Source organism: Perca flavescens, chromosome 11 (assembly GCF_004354835.1).
Source record: "Perca flavescens isolate YP-PL-M2 chromosome 11, PFLA_1.0, whole genome shotgun sequence".
In the NCBI taxonomy this organism is placed as follows: Eukaryota; Metazoa; Chordata; class Actinopteri; order Perciformes; family Percidae; genus Perca; species Perca flavescens.
Window position 1 is genome coordinate 18,948,962 of NC_041341.1, and position 21,466 is coordinate 18,970,427.

At 41.5% G+C, this 21,466-nt stretch overlaps 1 protein-coding gene across 2 annotated transcripts in view; it reads left to right on the forward strand.

The window, feature by feature from the left end:
- The first annotated feature begins 442 nt into the window (after positions 1-442).
- gpm6bb (glycoprotein M6Bb) overlaps positions 443-21,466 on the forward strand; it is a 29,577-nt gene continuing 8,553 nt past the window's right edge. The window contains exon 1 of one of the 2 annotated variants that reach the window (XM_028590961.1): positions 443-647. In XM_028590961.1, coding sequence (XP_028446762.1) covers positions 644-647 — 4 coding nt within the window. In that variant the 5' untranslated portion in view covers positions 443-643. The remainder of the gene's footprint in view (positions 648-21,466) is intronic. The other variant, XM_028590962.1, reaches the window with a different exon arrangement.

Below are 21,466 nucleotides of genomic sequence, written 5' to 3' on the forward strand. Positions count from 1 at the left end.
ATATCTTCAGATCAGCAGTAAGTGTTGTTCAACATCCTTAGTTATTTATTTTTCTGAAAAACAAATGCTTAACTGTTACTGGAGTGTAATGGTAACACAGACGGGCACAGACCAGTGTTAGAATAATTCCTGACTCCTTTAGTCATTTATATAGTAGTCTCTGACCTGTCTGTTGTCAGTTTGACACAACTGACATGGTAACACTTTATCCTCAACATTGCCTTGCTATGTGTTTGTGAAGACCAATACCCTACACATAGTAACATAATCTTGATTGAAATCAGTTCATTTGATTAATTTCCTGAGGTTTATGACAATCCAGGCATCATCTATTTTATGTCTGGAGGACTTTGAGCCCAGAGCTGCAGGAATGCTTCAAGATACAAGTGGCTGATAATGAGAAGAGTGACCAGTATGACTTTCTGATGAGGGCTGACTGGAGGAGGTGAGGGTTGAGGGCCGTCCTCCCATCTGTAATCCCCTCTGTGGTGACGTCACCCAGGCTGTTTCCAAACGGACGCAGCGTTGAGTGTTTGAGCAGCCAGGCGGCCAGTGTGTGCATCCCAGGACGCAACATCAGTGTAGCTGGGGCTCGACTTTCAGCTGATCGCTTCACTTCGGACGCTTTGGGAAACTTAGAACAATGGGTAAGTTTCTAGCAACACATGCTCCATTGCTATAGCCGGGATATAAGACGGATATTAAACGTCGCTTCTTTTTTTCGTGATGACAGCACGCTTCATACTTATATGTTATTGTTGCTCCAACTTTCGGGGCGCGCCGATTGTTTTAACGTAAACTCAACTTCTACTACTAGTGCTGCAGAGGTAGGCTGTTTACCTGACCCGGTTTCATGAGAATCAGCATTAGAGCAGCCTGCTGAAGCAACTTGAGGAAAGCGATTAGAGAGATTAGGTCCATCTGGATTCCTGCAGTCAACTCTGTGCGATTCTGCGGAGGTGTTAAATCCAGATCAACTTGCTGCCTCTACTGTCTCTGTTACTGCTTTCAATAGGGCCTCAGGGCCTTTACTAAAATAAAAATAAAAACTTTATGGATCATTATTGGTCAGCAGTGATTGATCATGTTGCATGATTGATAATGATTGAGGTATTCTCAAAACCAAAATGTACAATAATGTTTTGCTGGTAAAGAATGACTAAAAGTTACTGGAACAAAAAACTAACAGGCAACATATTGTATTAGTCAGATCCTCCATAGCTGAAGCATGCATGCTTTGTGTTATGCAAGAACTTGTAATTACTATCTGAAGGTCTGAGCTGGGAAGGTCCCATCTTTAAAATCAGCCCCAAGTGTTGGCCATCTGTGCTCCCAACCTGGGATGGGGGGTGCATGGGAGGAGTGAGGCGCTCATGCCTTGGATGTTTTAGTAACTTCTTGCTAACTTTGAGACTTTGAAACAGTGATAAACTATAGACTAGATATGAAGTTGACATCCCAACTGTTCTCATCCTTCACTGGGGTAGATATTTTATAGTAAAATGACACAGAATGGATCCAATAATTGTAATTCTACCAATTTGGGCTTTTTGTGTTGTTTTTTTGGGCAGCATTTATTGGCTTGTGTGTACCACGGCCCAGCTGAGGCCAGGGAAGAACACTGTGTGCGAATGTGTATCAATGCTCATTAATTCGCTCTGAAGCTCTCACAGAGGCGTCTTTGTGCTTCTAATTTGGAGCTGCTCCTTTGTGCGACTTCAGTGGCTCTTAATGTAGAGAGAGAAGAACACAGAATTTCAAGTTTCAGAGCGGATACCATGTGAACTGATGCCTCACAGACCCTCTTTCACTGTCTCATAGAGGATATTACTCTGCATGGCAATCGACTTTGTGCATTGTCCAAACACATTTTTTTAATTCAAAAACCCGTGCCTGCTGTAAAAGGCCCTTTCAGGAAATGTAGTATAGCCTTTTGTTATGGACATTAGATGATTCATTTGGAGACCTGCTAGTTGCTGTAAAGGTTTCCTTTTGTTGTGTCAGAGAAACTGATATCATACTGCTGGGCTTTGATTTGCTGTTTCACGTGAAATAACTTTGAAAACAGAAAATGGATTAACTGTGTGCACAAAACTGTTCTGCCCAAAATAAACAGGATGTCTTGAAGGCGATTGTGTGTGGAGCTGTGAAGTGAAGATGTCATTCAGAGGTTATGTAACTCATGTATGATTTGATTTTACAGCGACCACATGTTTTTAAGAGAGATTCTCCTCTGTCCTTGCAGTGAACGATTTAACAGTACATTGGCCTGTGTGAGGGATGTGGGAGGATAACTTGGCTTCAGTCCGCTGTGCTTAATTCAGAGGGAGACAGCAAGTCATTTTCCTCAAATATCTTGTTAGGTTGTTGGTGTTTGCCCTGTGACCATTTAGTCACCCAACAGTGTTTGGTTGCCAAGAGTTACTTGATAACTAAACACATAAGAGACAATTGTGGTTTGCTCTACTCAGATATTTTTATTCTCGGATGAGAAAGCCTAAAGATAAAAATGTTCTTTCTTGCATGTGATGATCATACTCACTTTACCAAGAAAAGCACGACATTACTCTGCATAGCCAGCTTAATAGTTTTACTTGGTTGCAGATTGTAGCCCCTCAGCTACAGTGTAGAGAAAAACTGTTAAACATTAGCAACGTTTATCTGATATTTTAACTTTGATTATGTGCTTAACATTTAAAGCTGTCTTATGACAGGAGATTCAACTAATCAAATACAGCAAATTATGGACACGACTATGAACACTGCTTCTGTTCTTCTTGGAGCTGGATCCTGATCAAAAAAACAAAAAGAAAAGAAGGAAGGATTGCTTTTTTTCCTCATGGAAACTCATGAACCCTCTGTTCAGAGTGTTTTGTCTTCAGCGTGGTGGTCTTGTGGAAAAGGTCATCAAGGCTGGATGCAAACTAGATCCAAATATTACATCATTGTTTTTGAGTATTTTAAGAAAAGGAGAGCACAGCTGACAGACAGTTGTAAATGTGTCTTTAATTAAACATCTTGCTGTAGTTCAACAGCTCAGCTGTTAATGCCACTTGCTTTGCTGGTGTACAAGTGGAGGCTATCCTGTTGTCAACTGTTAGTAGTCAGTTATATTGGTTATAGTGAAGAATTCTTCTGATTTGATTCTGTCCTTGAATGATCCCCAAACACAGAGGTTGGACAGTCTCCTTCATAGTGATTTTTTTACATTTGTGTCTGTGAACTGTCTCAGAGTTGTTAGCTGTCTTGTGCTCTTTTAACCTGTATTTCTCCTCCATCTGGACTGGGATGTCTGGAAAGTGTCTGATTATTTAGCTGGCACATCAGCAGTGATCACTGTCACAGACACATGTGCTGTGAGACCCTGCATCCTGAGTCTGAGGAGAGGAAAGACCCATGACTAACGCTGTGCCAGCGGAGGTGTTTTTGTGCTCTCGGAATCAACAACTTGTCAAGTGATGCCAGAGCAATAACAGAGAGTCAGATAATTGACCCTGCTTTTAGTTGACTTATGGCAATATTGTCCTCAGAGGCATATTTTAGGTCATGCACATGCTTCTGTTTCCAAGAGATGCCGAGAAAAAACACAGGACTGCAAGAATGAGTCACTGCGGAGATGGTCAAAGGGTGCTCAAAGAGAAAGTTTGTTTGTTTGAATCAAAGCATTCATTTGTTAACTCCAAAAAGATGCTCTCCTTGAATTTCCTCAGTTCAGTCCAAATAAAGAATGCGGTCGTAACATTTTATGAATGATCCCCATCATTTCTGTCACCATCAATAATTCCTAAATTGCTTTTTCGTCTTCGGTTTGCAATCATTAATTACACTGAATATCCCCCATAATGAGGTAGTTGCTGTCATGGTTACATGATTTCTGGGCTTCTTTCCATTTGGCAAAGGATATGACCGAACATCTTTCATAATTATACAGCAGATGAGGCCCATAGAGTACTTTTTGCAACTGTGCAGCTTTAAAAAAGAGACTCTTTACTTCATTCGAGATTTCATTCATCTCCTGCTTCCCTTCCTGCTCCACTTTGTTTCCTCTGAAATCTCCCTTCTCTCTCTCTCGGGGTCATCGTCACTGCTTTCCTCTTACTTAATTTTTTTGTTTCTCTCCAGCCCTGCAGGTCTGCCAGAGCAGTCATGATAATTTGTTGAGCTTAATAACTCCTCCGACAACAAAGAGGGCCATTGAGTATAGTGACATGAAATGATAGGAAAAGAAGTTCCTGAGTGGGGATGCTTGTTGAAGCATGTGCCTTGGCTGTCACTTTTACTAAAAGCCTATTCACAGCTGAACAGAAGGGATGCAAGTGTGTGTGTGTGTGTGTGTGTGTGTGTGTGTGTGTGTGTGTGTGTGTGTGTGTGTGTGTGTGTGTGTGTGTGTGTGTGTGTGTGTGTGTGTGTGTGTGTGTGTGTGTGTGTGTGTGTGTGTGTGTGTGTGTGTGTGTGTGTGTGTGTTGTTCTTGTTCTTGTTAGAAAGATGTTACAGTCAAACTGCAACATGGTAGAAACAGGATGGCATTTAAATATCTCAAAATAGTCCCTATATGCAAAAGACCACAGGCTTTTCAGATATGAACCCTGGTGTTGCATAAAATATGCCAAAAATACAATCTGGCCTTTATTTTATCTGCAAGACTTCCAAAAAACCCACGGTTTTCAAGGGTTAAAATGCGAAATACATGCATAATAAGGTCTAATTTGGGTTTTGCTTCTTCAGCTTTACAGAATGTTGGCATCGTTGCATGTACATAGAGTGCAGAGGTGATATTTGCCAGTGGAGCAGCAATCTATCAGTGTTTTGTTCACAGTCAGATGATTGTTCCAGAAGCCCTGTGGGAAATAATAGGTTGGGGAGAGCAAAGAGCCTCTGCTGCTGATGAACATTCACTTAGTCATTCAACAGGCGTTTAGCTTCACTGCAGGATTTTCTGCTATCTACAGTAAACCACGTTACAGCAACTCTGTATGACCGCATTTGCTACAGCAACAACAACAGTGCATAAGCCTTGATTCACTCAGTCCGTATCACATGAGCAGGGGACATTGATTTAATGATCAATAATGTTTTCACAGATTGACCTATTTTCTCTCGCCAAAGACTGGCAAGATCATTATTTGGTCAGTGTTAAAAGTGACTGAACAGAGTGATTGCTCTACACAAAATGATGCCTGTGACAGAGAGGGCTATGCTAGCTAATGCATCTGCTCTGTGATGGCCAGGCTCCGGGCTAGAGGATTAGAGCCATGGGGGGACCACCAGGGTTAATGGCTAACGCCAGTAAAAGAAGTTGGTTGAACCTATCTGAGCCTTCAAACTCAAGCTGGACTTCCTGGATCGTATTTCATGTCTCACCGGTACCTGAAGCAACACGTCCACGGATGTTCAAACAATGTCCGAAACTCCTCTCCTTACAAAAACTGTTGGATACAATGTTTTGTCAATTTCCAAAACTGAAAATCCAACGTGTGTGTGTGTGTGTGTGTGTGTGTGTGTGTGTGTGTGTGTGTGTGTGTGTGTGTGTGTGTGTGTGTGTGTGTGTGTGTGTGTGTGTGTGTGTGTGTGTGTGTGTGTGTGTGTGTGTGTGTGTGTGTGTGTGTGTGTGTGTGGGCAGGGTTTTTTTCTTCATAATTCAGTTCACCCAATTACCACTGCCATGTACAAACGAGTGCAACACAATGAATACCTTTTTAAAGGAAAGACTGTCCAAAAGTGTGAGCCCTTGTATCCCATTTGAGTCATTATTACATCTGGCTGCTTTTCACCAACTTTTTCAAGTGTGGCAATTTGGAAAAGCTATTTACACTTTTGCCATCAGATGTTGTCAGATGACGCATGGTTTGTTTCAAGCACCATGGTCTTTAAAGATTTAAAGGTTTACGATTTTTCAAGTCGGTCTTCAAACAATATTCAGGTACACATATGAAGTTGGAAACAGGTTTTGCTTGTATGAACCAGTACAAACCTTATATTTATACTGGCCATTAAAAGATTGTTTCCAATGTAAGTGATGGGGGACAAAATCCATAGTTGACAGGAGTCCCAGCGTAAGTCAAGTGTTGCTTGCTGCAGCATTACCAAGGCTTCATCGCCTTTGCTAAAATATTATGTAAACATAACTGGCAAGTAGTAATGCTTCAGAATCTCCCTTCAGACACCTGTTGTCAATGATGCTACATTGATATTTTTCCATGCTATATTCAGAGACAGGGGTGAGGAGGTGTGTCACCAAAGTTGTATGTATTCATTTTTCCTATTTTGGGAGGAAATGCAAAGTATTGTTTTAAGCTTCCAAAACGTCTATGTAGATAATAATTTAGGAGCGCGATGTGACCACAGTTCAGATGTGAAAGCAGTTAGCTGAAATGAGAAGAAATAATAGCGCCTCCAGCTAATTTCCCTGTAAGATCATCTGTTCGGAGTGAGAGCAGAATGCATTAGTCTGCTTTTCAACTGTGGGAGCCTGTAGGATTGAGCTGTTGGCTGTGTGCCCACTGAGTGTATTCAACCCTTCACAGATAGATCTTTGTCCTCTGCGCTTTTACGCAGCTGCTAAACAACCGTAAGACAAAAGCATCTGGGGTACCCCAGCACACCGATGAGAAATGTTCACCATATGAAGAGCTGTGCCAGACAGCCTGAGACCGTTTGGATGCAGCCAAATGCTATGCTTGGGATAAATTAAGCAGGAGTTGAATGCCTATGTAACCCCTCATGACTTTTTCTTTGCTTCTATATTCAGGATTATGTGTAAAATCTTACTCAAGATATTCAAAGATGTTTTTGTGATAGCACTCATAAAAACAAACCTTGTGATTTCTTCACAGCTTGTTGTGTCTAAAATGCTGCAGGAAATGCTCATGACTCGTCTTTGCTCATGCCGTCGTGATGTGGTGCTGCATGTGACAAAGTGAAACCCGAGTTAGAGGCCACTGAACACACACTCTCTCCCTCTCTTCCACCTGAAATTATTTTCCTGCCCAAGAAAAAGGTGTCCAAGGGATGGTTTTCATTGTCTGCATATTATTCTCCAGAGAACGGCTTGACAGGCAGGAGGAGGCAATTATTCCAAGCAGATGAAAATTTGCAATAGCTGAGCTTTTATAAAGCGACAGCTGGAGGAAAGCCAAAAGCTGAGGGGCGAGTGTTTGAGGAGCATGTTTGCTTCACAGACAGAGTGTTTGGGAGTTTAAGAGGATGGATTTCAATTAGACTAGATTGTTGAATGTTGGATTTAAAGAAAAATAATAATAATCAACTTGATCCCACACAATTGAGACAGTAAGTAATGTGCGATGCTTTTACCATTTGCACACACATGGTTTTGTAAGGTTTATGTGTCACTGTAGGTTCACTCGAGAGGAAAAGAGAAACATACCAGCTAACAGCAGCTTCAGGGGAGAGGAAATCCCAGATGTTTCTGTCTGAAAAACAGCTTGACCCCGTAAACCACGTGCAGACCAGAGGAGAGATCAGTTAGCAGTATGAATGTTACAGCTACACCACTGAGAGGTCTCATAAGTCATCTTAGCTTCTGACCTCTACTCTATGGGAAAACAATACTGTAACAATAGTGTCCACAGCTGAAAAGAGGAAAGTAATGTTGTGAAGAAACTGAGAATCTGGAATGTATAGAGCAACCTGGTGTGTGTGTGTGTGTGTGTGTGTGTGTGTGTGTGTGTGTGTGTGTGTGTGTGTGTGTGTGTGTGTGTGTGTGTGTGTGTGTGTGTGTGTGTGTGTGTGTGTGTGTGTGTGTGTGTGTGTGTGTGTGTGTGTGTGTGTGTGCATAGTTTTCTGCATTTATTGATTTCAAAGTAGAAAACACAACATTCTAGGGGTGAAGATAGATGTATTTGTATTCCAACAAAATGATTTAAGAAAGACAAATCTTTTTATGTATTATCAGAACAGTGGTTGCATCATGTATTTCCATCTACAGAGACATCCACGTAATTTAAATGGAGTGTGCACAAAATACATTCGTGAGAGTGTCAATGTTTAGACACTGACAATGATGTAGTGACTGCATCACATCAGATGGTGCCATAAATGGGTTCTACTTTGCACAGTAGATGCTTTGAAAAGTCCGGTATGATGGACAAGAGGTCATTACAGTCTGTGCAGTTGGAAAACTGCCCATCAGTGCTTAAAGCAATAAAGTAATGGATTGACCCACTCTCACCGCATTCAGCCAGGGGAGAGTATATGCCAACCGCTAGAGAGATTAGCTTCCGTCTTCCTCTTGTGATGAGCTGTATTTGCCACTTATTGTTAAGCACTTACTCCACGTCTTAACAGTTTCCATCATGAATCGGAGGACAAACGCATATCTGCAGGGGTTGAAGTGTCAGGTTTAGGTTATGGCTGACTCCCTGTCCTTCCAGGATCCAGCCGCAGGACGCAGGGATTTGAGCCAAGAGATGAGAGACTTGTGGAACAATGGCATTAAAGTGATCTCCGTGTCATCTGCTTTGTTGTCATAGCGCTGATGATGAATCCTGACACGGTGGGGTCCAACTGTTTCACAGACCAGCCAGTCGGCTGGGGCGAAAAGGAGGAGGTTTCTTCTCCTTCTAATGAGGGTTGGGGGAACAGAGAGGAAAGGAGAGGTTTGAAAAGGGTAAAGTCTCGGGTCAGGGGTGAGAGGTTGGCAGCATGAGGCAGAGGACAATAAGACTGGCGGGAGAAAGAAATCTCAGCAGCTGGGATAGACACAGTGGATGGTGGGAAACAACCCCGAGATTAGCTGGAGAGTCTCGTCTGATGTCCCTTCATTATGTCTCTCGTGTGTGTGTGTGTGTGTGTGTGTGTGTGTGTGTGTGTGTGTGTGTGTGTGTGTGTGTGTGTGTGTGTGTGTGTGTGTGTGTGTGTGTGTGTGTGTGTGTGTGTGTGTGTGTGTGTGTGTGTGTGTGTGTGTGTGTGTGTGTGTGAGTCTGTGTGTGTGTCTGTGTGTGAGTCTGTGTGTGAGTCTGTGTGTGTTTACATGCTTCTGCCCTGCGCAACAAGTAGGAAAATGAAAGACTGTCTCCAGCCCTGTGCTTTTTGCCATTCCAGTAGCTGCAGTATGGGAAAGTTTAAGTTGTGGAGATCCTCATCAGTGTAAGAATGAAACGTGTGAGACATCAAACTAGAATTACTTTTACACAATTTCTAGGCCTCCTGAGACAACATGCTAGATTTTCCTAATTTATTTAGTGCAAAATGTTATGTGCTTGTGTTGCTTCATCTGCTAACAGAATATTCATAGTTCAATAACATTATGTGCACATCTGTACAAGATAGAAACAAATCACCTCCTAACTTCCTTAAATTGACTGCTGTCCCGTCAATAATGTAGCATAGAAGGCAACTCATTGGTCTTTTGTGTGTTGAGATAAATATAAAAATGTTTACTGTGATAGTTATTGTATTTAAAGGACTAACACCACTAAGGAAAGTCCCTGTGGGATTTTGTACTGTAGTGCAGTTTAATGGACCATTATACATTTCAAATGGCTTTGAGAAGGGCTCACTGTCAAAATGACTGCAGGGTGGAAGCAGTTTGCAGTTAATGTGTACAGAGAAAGATGGATATAAAGAGAGTAGACCCATAAATCTGATTAGGACACCTTAGGGGGCTATTGATAACATGTACATGAAGGTGCTGGAAGGTTTCGCTCATAGTGACAAACCTACAGAAAATGATCAACTGACTTTGAAGTTCTGCTTTTTAGCATCTCTTGTTGGCTGGTTTGGTTTCCGTTGTTTGCAGCTATTTTAAGCAAATCTCTGTAAAGAAGCAAATGACAGACAGACAAAGTTCGCTGCTAGCTGGTGACCACATTGGAATGTTTAAGATAAGATAGACTTTATTAATCCCACACTGGGGAAATTCCTGTGGTACAGCAGCACAAAAGAAAAAAAATTACACACATCAGAATAACACAAATTCACATTGAATAGACATAAGAGAAAAATATACAGAAAGTATTATAAGAAATAGAAAAAAAAATAGAATTAGCTTGAAAGAGTTTAAAGAGTTTGTGGAGACCAAAAAGAGATCATATCTGTGAGATATAGACTTGGGGTTAATGTTACTGGTGGCATTCGGCAAGATGATTCATTTGGTTAATAGGCACTCAGTGTCCTGATCATTTTCCACAAATAATTTTTCCTGAGGCTTGTCTATTCGGGAGAAACTGACGAATGATATGTGTTGTTCCATGTTGGGAAATAAAAGTGTGTTTTCAACCCCCCCTAATTTTTCTTCCAGGCAACTATTCAGGGGTAGCTGGGTATTTTCAGTACCTCCACATTTTGGCAAAGTATTATCACAATATAGATGAAAAAGGCAAGAGGTTATTATGTAGTATTATTCTAACTGGATAATGGAGAGGTGTTCGCTTGCAGTGCCTCTTGGCTGGTTCATTGGCTCCATAATGTAAGTGTGGCAGACCACAAAGAAGGCAAAGCCTCTTCCAGACCAGAGGCATCATTAAAATATTTAGAGGACACTGAAAGAAAAACAAACAATTACGCAAAGACCTTTACTTTTCTCTAAAATGGCAGAAGTTCATGGCCTGTATGGGAGGAGGTTGTACAACTACTATAAACGCCTCCTCTCTGTCTCTGTCTTTCTTCTCTTTCACTTTTTTTTTTCCAGCTTTATGTTTCTGTTTCCTGGCATTGATTTGCTGTTTTGACTCCAGACTGAAATTATGAAATTGTTAGCCTTTAGGTTTTGATATTACATTGGTTTTTCTGTCTGGCCAAGCCATAGTAGCAGTGTCCAAGGTACTGTAAGCTAGGAAACCTGGATAATACGAAGCATCTGTGTTTCCCACTCTCTCTGCAACACACTTAGGCCAAAACCACAGTGGCTGTGAAGGTGCCAGAGAGTCAGGGTTGTGAAGTCATTTTTAAAAGAAAAAAACATGACGGAGCCAGGAGTGTTGCTCCGTTTCCAGACTTAACGTGATATAGTATCACAAACATGCAATTTGAGAAGTGCTGAGTCAAATACCCTGGGCATTGTTTGGTTAAACACTAATTTCACTGGAGCAAAACATTCAATCTGGAAATTACACAGAGGAAGAAACGCCAAGACATAAAGTATGTCTCTATTAGAAATGGTTGACATTGAATAGCAGAGTTGGATTTCTGCTATTTTCCAAAATGTTCAGGTGTTGGGGACTTAGAGTTTACTTTATATGTGGAAAAAGTTGTATAAAGCCTTTTGAGGCTACAAAAGGAGCTGTGTGAAGTCTGATAAATTGCCTCAATTGATCTCACACAACAACAATGGTTGGTGGTGAAAATGTAAAACCATCTGGAGGTGTTAGTTAGAATCAAGCTTACCTGACTTCTGTAGCCCACTGGTCATCTCCGCTTGAGGCTAGCGGCTCAAGGCTAGCGGCTCGAGGCTACATTAGCGGCTACTAGCATGACCCACTCGAATCCCTGACCAAACTGTTGGTGGTCAAGTTGCATTGTGGGTTACTGTATGTAAGTGCCAATGTTTGACAAGGAAGAAGAATAATGCGTGGACTGCATAGATCTTTTAGATACTTTTTTATTTAAACTGTCCAACAAAAGAGAAACATCACAGGCACTTGTTCAAGTTCAATTACAAAGGTTGGAAAGCCTTTATTTAAGTATGATACCATAACAGATTAAAATACCTTTGAACCTTCACTCTACTCAAACACTGATGATTTTGTTTCCTGCTATGCAAACAATGATGGTGGAGAAAAAGAGATTTTTCTTAGTGTATAGCTTTTTGACAGAGCAAAAAGAAAGCACCCAGATCATTATAAGTTTGCCTGTTTACTGTGGTTTTCCCTCTCACAGTCCACATATTTTGTTATAATGGATGAAGACTGTTAGCATATTCATTATTTCCATTGCAGTGATAGGATTTATTTTCTTAGGAAATAGGAGTACAAGTTAAAGGCTCATGTTAGTGGTATTTCCATGGAAGTATTAGCTGTACTTTGAGGCATGCATTTTGATTTAATGTTATAACAAATCATATGCTGAATTTTTTAACAAAAGTCTTATATATCTGCTTTTGTTATTCTGTGGAAAATGGGTCAGCAAAACAAGCCAATGGATCTGTATAATGGGGTTGTAGTGCACTGCTTTTGTAAACCAATCAATGACTTGGATTCAGCACACCAAACATGAAGGCAGACATCCAGAGCAGATTGACCTATGAAGATGGCCTGCATTTAAATCTGGGACAGTAATGCCCCCACAGTACATAAGAATGATTTTCACTGCAACAAAACAGTTTTTATAAGAATCTAGGTCTGCATGAATGTCGTAATGTGCCACTAATCACTGTCATATACAAGAAAGGGAATGGTATAGCTTTTTCCATGAGAGCAGCAAAATATTCACAGATATTTTGACAACCAGCTCTGGTTGCTGGTTTGATCTGTGCTTCTTTGCTCTGGTGTGGTGAGCCTTCTTTCTCAGGCCGTTGTCAGTGTTTGTAAGAGGTACTTCGGCTTGGGCACAAGCCTGCATCCCTGAGAACTGTGAGCCAAGCAGGGTGCAGGTCTTCACGGGTGACTGAACACTGTGGAGCATTCAGGGCCCCCAGTCTCACAGCGTGAAAGGTTGACCCACAATGAAGCCTCCTCCATTTGTATGAGCTTCATCATCATTCAGATTGTGTCCTCAAGTAGGGGAGTGGCGCTGTCTCAACACTGGGGCTGAGTATGCAGCTCTCAGGCTTCGCCTCCTACGTTCACATGATTATTCCCACAGCCACTCAGCCTGTCACCGTATTTTTGGTAAAGCTCCAATCAGTCTAGTACTCATTATGTGTCTAACAATACCTTTCTTGTCTAATACATTTGGTACCACTTTACGTTAGATTTTGTCATTAAATGATTTTGTCAATAAATATCTTGCAGCACGAGATATATTATTAGACATTACAGCAGTGTATTACCGATTGCTATAGCATGACATAGCATTTATTTACCACTACTAAGTTATGTTTGAAAGCTTTTTATATATTTAAGTATATAAACACTATACTTGTATCTTCTTTGCATTATTTATTATTATAAAGTGGTTTCTCTATGTTAGAGAACTCTCAAGCCCCTAAGAAATACACAAAGTAGACATAATATTGTACATTGGATCATAGGCGCCGATTAATGTTTTCCTCTGTGGGTGCTGACACGCGCACACCCTTTAAAAACAAAAGTAGTCAAAAAATGTTTGCATTTCAGAACCTTAGGAAATAGACAGCGGCCGACACGAACACACACGCCATAATAAAGCCATAACGTAGTCTTTCAACTCAGGACAGCGCCACTTCTCACAGATACAGACAGGATTGGAGATGAGAAGTTTAACTGACAAGTATAACCGCGACCAGCTTTGTGGGAAATTATAAATCAATGCCACTGACATTACCAATCGCACTATGACGGACGCTCCACTTAGCATCTGCAATGTTTAATTTTAAATGAATGTAAAAATGAGCTGGCAGTCTGACTCACGTGGGTGCTCAAGCTCTGGAGTACCCACGGTATTGGCGCCTATGCATTGGATCCCTAGAATTAGGCAAATTGTGTTTGCATTAGCTGATTGGCATTAGTTCATTCATGCTTCACAATCACTGCCTTATTCATCAGCTGCTTGGTTACCAGCTGACTAGTGTCGTATTCATATTCACGCAGTTGTACTATACAGCATGGTCATTATAACCAGACACCTGTCACAATTACTCTGCTGATGCCTACATGCCAGTGCCCTTTGCTGCCACACCGATAGCCACCACCCCAAAGGGGGGGATTAGTCCTCCTATAACATTTTTGTTGCAGCTACGATTCTTTGACAGCTCATTCAAAGAGTAGAGACTTTTACGCCAAAGCTAATTGTGTAACCATTTATTATTAATGGCTTTCCTTGACATAAGTGTCTCTTGACTGAAACAGATGTTAAAGCTAAGGTGGAGGATATGAATCTCTTTCGTAATCACTGTTTTAGTTGACTTCATTATTTGAGAATGAGCACTGTGACAACGCTATATATGCTGAATTTTTATTTCTGAGTTTTGTTACAACTGTTAACACTGGTTTGATCACACTTTTTGACTGCACAATTTGACCCGGCCTGATCACTTGTTTTGAATTTCCTTTTGCATGGTGTGCAATGAACATTTTGTTCTTTTAAAAGGCTTCAGATGGATCACTGGCTTGTTGACAACTTGTCTTGTGTATTAACTCCTTTTTTTAAGCTTCACCTGAGCTCCTCAGTACAATTAATGGGGAAAGCCCAAGAACAGCTACCTCGAAATCGCCTGTATTCTGGCATACTGCCATCACTTCTACATATGGGTTGGAGTCTCCTTTTTCCACTTCACAAGGATGTCAGTTCTCCTGCCGTTTTACAGGGCTGACGGTGAAAAAACTAAAGATTAGTACTGCATTTGTTGTTGTGGGATCCCCGCTAAGTTCACTTCCCTGACCCCTGAGGCTCTCATCCCCTGCTGTTCCCCCTCCTTTCTGAGGTCTGGTATCCGTGAGAAGACCCCACTCCAGCTCCACTCCAGCAGGGCTCTCCCTCACCGCTGAAAGGCCTTTCTCTCATTAGCATGCCCCTGGGGGCTCCTCGGCCTGCTGTTGCCAAACAAACACAGCCAAGATCTTCTACCCTATCTCCCTCGCTGTCTGTTTCTTTCGGCAATCTCTCGCTTATTTTTAACAACTTGGTTTTCACTCTATCATCCCCTTAGCATTCTCTTATTTCTCCGTCCTTTTATCAGCTTACATTCTTCATGTTTCTGCCCTGATGATTCTCTGGATCCCCCATTTTTCACATGCTGTTTCCTCTGTTATTTGTATCAGCCCAGAAGACCTTGTTTAGGAAATGCAGATTTGCCTTTCTTTCCTGTGTGCTTTTTATGTGAGTTAGAAGCCACCAGATGGAGGGAAGACAGCGGTCAGAGGTTGCTAATGTATTTTGCAGGAGCAGAGGGCATATGGTGCCAATCAGAAGATGAAGGGCTAACCCCCCAACCCGCACGCACACGCACGCACACACACACAAACACTCCCACACTCCCACTCCCTCTTTCTTGAACTGTGGTCAGATGTGAAATAGAAAGAGTTGATATACTTTCTGCCTCAGCCTATACGGCACTCATTCGACTAAAGTAGGGGTCCATAGTCGCCCATCTGCACCCTCTCTGATATAACAATCCTGCTCTCATCGGATTGCTAATCAGGGTTTTACTTTTGTTTCTGAGACAAGCACACCTGAGAAGAAGGAGTCTGTTCAGGGCATGGATGAGGATTTGCATGTCATTAGGAAGACACATTGATTTGACTTAAACTGAATTGCAAAACAGCCAAAACAAACAGAAAAACTGCACATTTTGCCTGTGAAACTGGGTTTTAAGTGATATATGACTGGGGCTCAACCAAAGCCCTACTGACAAGACCTCTGAGCCTTGGACAGGAGCTGTGATCTACAGTGGATCGCTGCCTTCGCGAGGCAGGACGAGACGAAAAGAGCGAACGTGGAGGAGAGAGTAAGAGCGAGAGAGAGAGCATAAACGTGCGTGAAGCAGAGTGAGTGAGGGAGGAGAGGGGAGAAAGGAAGAGAGAATTTGCTGAAAGGAAGCATTTTTGTTGGATGGGAGAAAAACAACCATGGAAACTCCGTCAGAAGAAAACCAAGACCAGAGGCAGGACAAAAGAGGTACCAATAAGCGTTCACAAAGAGCCAGTTCAGTTCTTTTCACTGCTCTGTTTACTGGGGCTTTAACCTACTCCAGCCTGCTTCGGTTTCACTCCAAACAATAGTTGGGTAGATTTTTCTCAGATGGGAATTTTAAATGTCAGCACGGCATCCTTGTTTTAGTGTTTGTATGCACATCATTGTTGATATTCCAGTTGCTGATTGTGCATCACTGTCGTCTCTGTCATGCTTCCAGTCTGTTTTGTTTTTTTTTGCAGTATTTTTGCTTGTTTTTGTTTTATGATCTAATTAGACGATTTTAGCAGACCTACCTCTTGCAGCGCGAGGGATGCTGTGTTGCCGCTGGTCATCATCATGCTAGTGTCACTTAATGAGGCTGTTGCAGAATTAACAGCAGATCAATCAAACCTGCAGGGTGTGTTTGAGTTGTTCTTTCAGGGGGACTGGTGATTAATGAGGTGGATGAGGGGCTGACAAGGACAAAGATAAATGAACCAGACATTATCAGTCTCTTATATAGACATCTGTAAGGAGTGTGTACAATAAAGAGAGAGAGAGAGTCATTAACTTGCTCACCCCATCTTGTAGAAATCAGCAGGAACCATTGATTATTTTATTGCTCTCTTTTTGAACATCTATTTCAGGTAAAATATTGAACATTCAGAACATCCAAGAAAGGCTGCTTAATAATGTAATATTTGTGAAAAAAAGAGTCTGTGACTTTTAAACCTCTCTTTTCTTTTAGTGATATTTTTAATTAATTCTTAATCTCTAAATTTGTATAACTTGAAGAGTTTTGTACCAAAACAAATATCTATAAATAATTAAACCTTTGACCGTGTAGAAAAAGTCACATATATCTAGGGCTGTAACTAATGATAAGTCATTTTCCCGCCGTCAGATAATAGGGAAACATGTCCATCACAGCTTCCCAGAGTCCCAGTGTTGTCTGTTTGCCTGAGAAAGCAGAAACTCCTTATATTTGAGAAGCAGCGAATGTTTAGTATTTTTGCTTGAAAAATACCTTAAAATATTAACCGATTAACACATTTTAAGTCTTTATGAGGACAGTATAGAGCTGACAGGAAATGATAGGAGAGAGATGGGGAATGACAAGCAACAAAGTTCCCTTGCCGGACTCCAATCAAGGACGTTTCAATAACATGGTTGGGGTTCTGAGCTATGTCTTTTTAAAAGAACCCAGAGTCGGAAACCTGTGGGTCTGTAAACCTATTCAGACACTGTATGTGATATTGGCCATAGGCCTATAAAAAGAATTGACCTGACTAAACTCTCCCATCATTTCCTTACACATCACACAGCTCATGTTCACAAATTTACTCCTCAACTGTCCCCAAACACGCAATTTATGACCCATTATGGCCACCATTGCTTTTTATTGTTAATACATCCACACATCCCCCTCGGCTCCTTTTACACACAGCCATGGCTGAGCTGCAGTCAACCGCTATTAGCTGAAAGAGTATAAGTTTCCCTTGTTAGGTAAGTAAACAGTAAGACCACTTTATGACTAATTGGCAGGCACAAATCACCCCTGTCCCCCGAGAATGGCCTTTAAAGCCATTATGGCATTTTTAAGTCTCCTCTCAAAGAGGAGATTGTGGAAAATGAGACTGTTTCTCATAAATAGTCTATTGGCAGCTCGCCCCAATGAAGCAACAAACAACAATACCTAACATTAGCTGTAAACAGACACATCTGTTAGCAATGAGGCTCTATGCTAGATTAAAACTGGATGGTGTTTTTGTCGGAGCTAGAAGCAAATTTGTTGTTCAGGCCCCGGCGAAGAGATGGAAGAGTTGCAGCGTCTTCATCCCAAATTGTGCCTGTCCATGTGTGTTAATTTGTGTGAGTAGGATTTATTTGTATATGATATACATACTTTTACTATGTAGATACTCTATGATTATGTGGTGTTTCTACGCATTTGTCTTGCATGTGATTCGTTGTTTGCGTAGATGTGTTTTTGTTTGTGTTTATGTCTGGTATGGACATCAAATTAAACAATCTGTTTCCAAATGTCTGCTGCTGAGTTGAATCGGGGGCGAATTTAGACATTTTTCCACTTTCCACTGATGGTCCCAGCTGTGGGAAGATTTCAGCTTCGTAACAGGCTGTGTTCACGTGAAGTCTGGTCGAAGGATGGAGGGTGGTGATGTAGCATGAACCAGCTGCAGGGGTTAGTTTGATGAGCCTGGGCTCGAGCTAACTGTGGTGATGCATAGATGGATTAACTTGTTTGGAGACACCAGGGCAAACATTTGTTATTGTCGGGTCCCCTGTTGCCACCTGTACCCATCAAGCACAGTGCACACAGAAAACTATAGAAGGCAACTTCTTTATATTTTGCAGAAAAACCAACCAACAACTGCTACTGGTATAAGTTGTCTTCCTATTGGGGCTGCTAGTAACAATTGTTTTCATTATTGATAAATCGATCAATTATTTTTTGGATTCATTGCTTGGAGTCCAAGCAGGCATTTTCAAATGTCTTGTCTTGTGTGACGAGCAGTCCAAAACCCATATCATTTGAGAAGCTGGAACTAGTGGATTTTTATCATTCTTGCTTAAAAATTACTTATTATTACTTACCTAATTATCATCAATTATCAAAATTGTTTGCTTTTTGTCGGTCAACTAATCAATGAATCGATCAATCGACAAATCGATGCAGCTCTAACTCCTGAAATATTATCTGGTCCCAGTTTTTCTTTACCGAAGTATATGGTAATTTGATGAAACACAGCTTTATTTAAGAAAAAGACACCAGGTGAGCATAATATACAATAAAGGTGTATTATATTATATATTAATGCAGGACCCAGCTGATATTGTCCTTTTAATGATATAAATTCCTTAACAAATTTGCAATTAACCAAAAACCAGGTCACTCACGAAGTAAGTAGACCTAGGGGTCTTGGGGCCTCTGAAAGTCTGGGGCCCTGGGGTAGTTGCCCACTTTGCCCACTTGGTAATCCAGCATGGTAGTTATTGACACAAGGCTAAGATGAACCCTTGTTTTCTTGATCACTCTGGTGTGTCTGTTTATCTCCCCGCGAGTTGGTATTAATGAGCCATCTCATTCACACATTGAATGATTTGAGCTGCTTTGACAAACAGGATCCTCCTGGAGTGTGAAGTGGCTGCTGTGGCCCATTGTTGGCTGGGCTATGTGCAGTGCTGGAGGGGCACACAGGATGGAGCTCAGCGGTGGGCTTGTCCTGGGCCTCAAGCCTGTGGGCCGGAAGCGCAGGACCGTGGTTCACTGCCATTCTGAATGGCCCCTGAGAGTCCAGTGTGATGGACAGTCTAGGGCTGTGCACACTGGCTCTTTGTATCAGGGCATCTTGGACTCTGTCTCTATTTTTTCTGTCTCTCTCACACAATGTTATACACGCACAGACACACACACACACACACACACACACACACACACACACACACACACACAGACACAGACACAGACAGACAGACAGACAGACAGACAGACAGACAGACAGACAGACAGACACTCTTTCTCACACAAGCGTCTTTTTCCCTCTCTCCTCATGATCCCGATGTGGCAAATGTAGCCACTGCTGTAAAGCCTCACATTGTCATTACAAACAGTCGCTAACTTGTCTGTCTGTCTCGCTCTATTTTTCATTCTGTTCTCCTCTCATTCATGTACTGTAGCGAAGAGTTGGAGAGTGGAGAGTGGAGAGTCCTGAAGTGGTTTGAGGTCTAACCAGTACTGGGAGCATGTGAAAGTCATCCGAGGGATAAGGCCCAACGTGATTTCATTTAAAAGTGTGCTTCACTCAGAACAAGCCAGCAGGATCCATCTAGTACAAGCTTGTTGTTGAGAGAGTCACCAGCTCCTACTGTTACCCCCTGTGGAGGAGGGTGATTTGAGCTGAAGTATCCTGTACGCTATGAAATCCCACACAGTACACTTAGAGAAAACAGACTGTACATTACTGTGTGGTAGGTTTACTCATACTGGCTGTCTTATAACTCTCTAAATGCACATTACAACATCATGTATGCAATTTTGTTAACCATCAACTGTCTAATTGTAGAATCCATATACCTCTTTGAACTAGACTTTGTAATTTGAAAAGATGCAAGACCAAGGAATTATGTTTAACTTGGAAACAAAATAGTCTAATAATAGATGTATGATTTAGAAATATTCTTATCTGCTTTCTTTCCAAGAGTTAGAGGAAAAGATTGATCTTTTCCTCTAACTTTCAGCAAGAAAGTGACAAGTGAACTTCCCAAAATGTCAAATTATTCCTTAACCCAACAGTGTAGTCCCAGCTCCCTTAAGAAAGAAGAGAGAAAAAGCAAAGCTTGTGTCAAGATCTGATTCTGAAACATGAGGCTTTCTATAAAGTAGGCAGATTTAATGATAAGGATGCACATAATATCTCACAGATCCGGCAATTACTCTAAAATCCCACCTCTGCTTTGAATCCATTGACTGAATAAGACTGATTTTACTTTTGGTGCAGACTACCGTCCCCATGGTGCTTTGTGCAGGACTGCTTGAAGTGGTGTGGCTTTGATGTTAGTTCTGTTTCCCCTGATGTCTAATACCAAGACTAAAGCTTTCACAGAGGCCTTTTGTGAACAGAGTAGTATTCCTGAGGCTGCTAATAGTTGAACCTCGTCAGTGGGTCTGTCCTCGTGCCAGTGTTTTTTCAGTCAGCCAGAACAGAGTTATACTAACCTGCCAACATGTCCAGTCCAGCTGTGAAAATACCACCTTGGAATTATTGTGTTATTAAAGATAACAACCACTAAGTGACACAAGGTTTTTCCAATATGCTCAATCTGAATGGATGAATGCTTCAAAAGCAAACCTCTCCTGTGGAATGAACGCTAATCAAACATGTGGCTTATCGATTGGATTGGTGGCTTTCAAACATAATGTCTTTCTAGGTGCTCAACGTCAGTCCATGACATGCTCCAAGGGAGGGTGGTGCATGGTCAATGTGACATTTTAAAGCATTTCCTACATTCAGTATAGACTTCATGGAAGACAAAGTTTCTTATAGCTTTAGACATCCCTGTATGTGTTTTTTTTTCTCATTTTCAGATCTAGCAAAATTCAGGCAATTGAGGCAGACTGACTGTCATGATGATATCATGGCGTCCAGTACCATGCGTTCAACTTTTAGACAGTTGATCTAATGGGAATAGTGACATATTTCAACTCAGGGTTTGAAAACAGACACTGATTTTCATCCATGACATGCCACAATTTATTACAATCAAATTAATTTACAATAAACCAGTGTGACTGTTGTGACTGCTCTGTGCACATTTAATTCGAGAGATTTGGTAATAGAGGCAGACTTTTCCTAAGGAAACATTTATTCTCTTCAGCAGGCTGAACTGTGAGACCTAGTGGATTTATAGCTAAAATACAGTTGCATTGTGCGTGTGGCATTCACCACAAGAGCAATTCTTCCTTAAAATGGACTGTATTTACTTTGCAGCTGGGCTCAATATCCTGTGTGCTCTGACTCCCAGCAGCCCACTCACCCTCCCCGACAAAAATGTGATCTGCGGTAGACGTTAGCTACTCTGCTGTGGGCAACCTCATTGAGCTGTGGTTAACATGCTGCCATGACAACTGCTATTCACCCACCATGGGACAAAAATGTTTTTTATCTCCCCGTACTACACAAATAGTCAGGATGAAGCGTCTGACTGCTGGCCCATTTATTTGTTATGACAACTAGT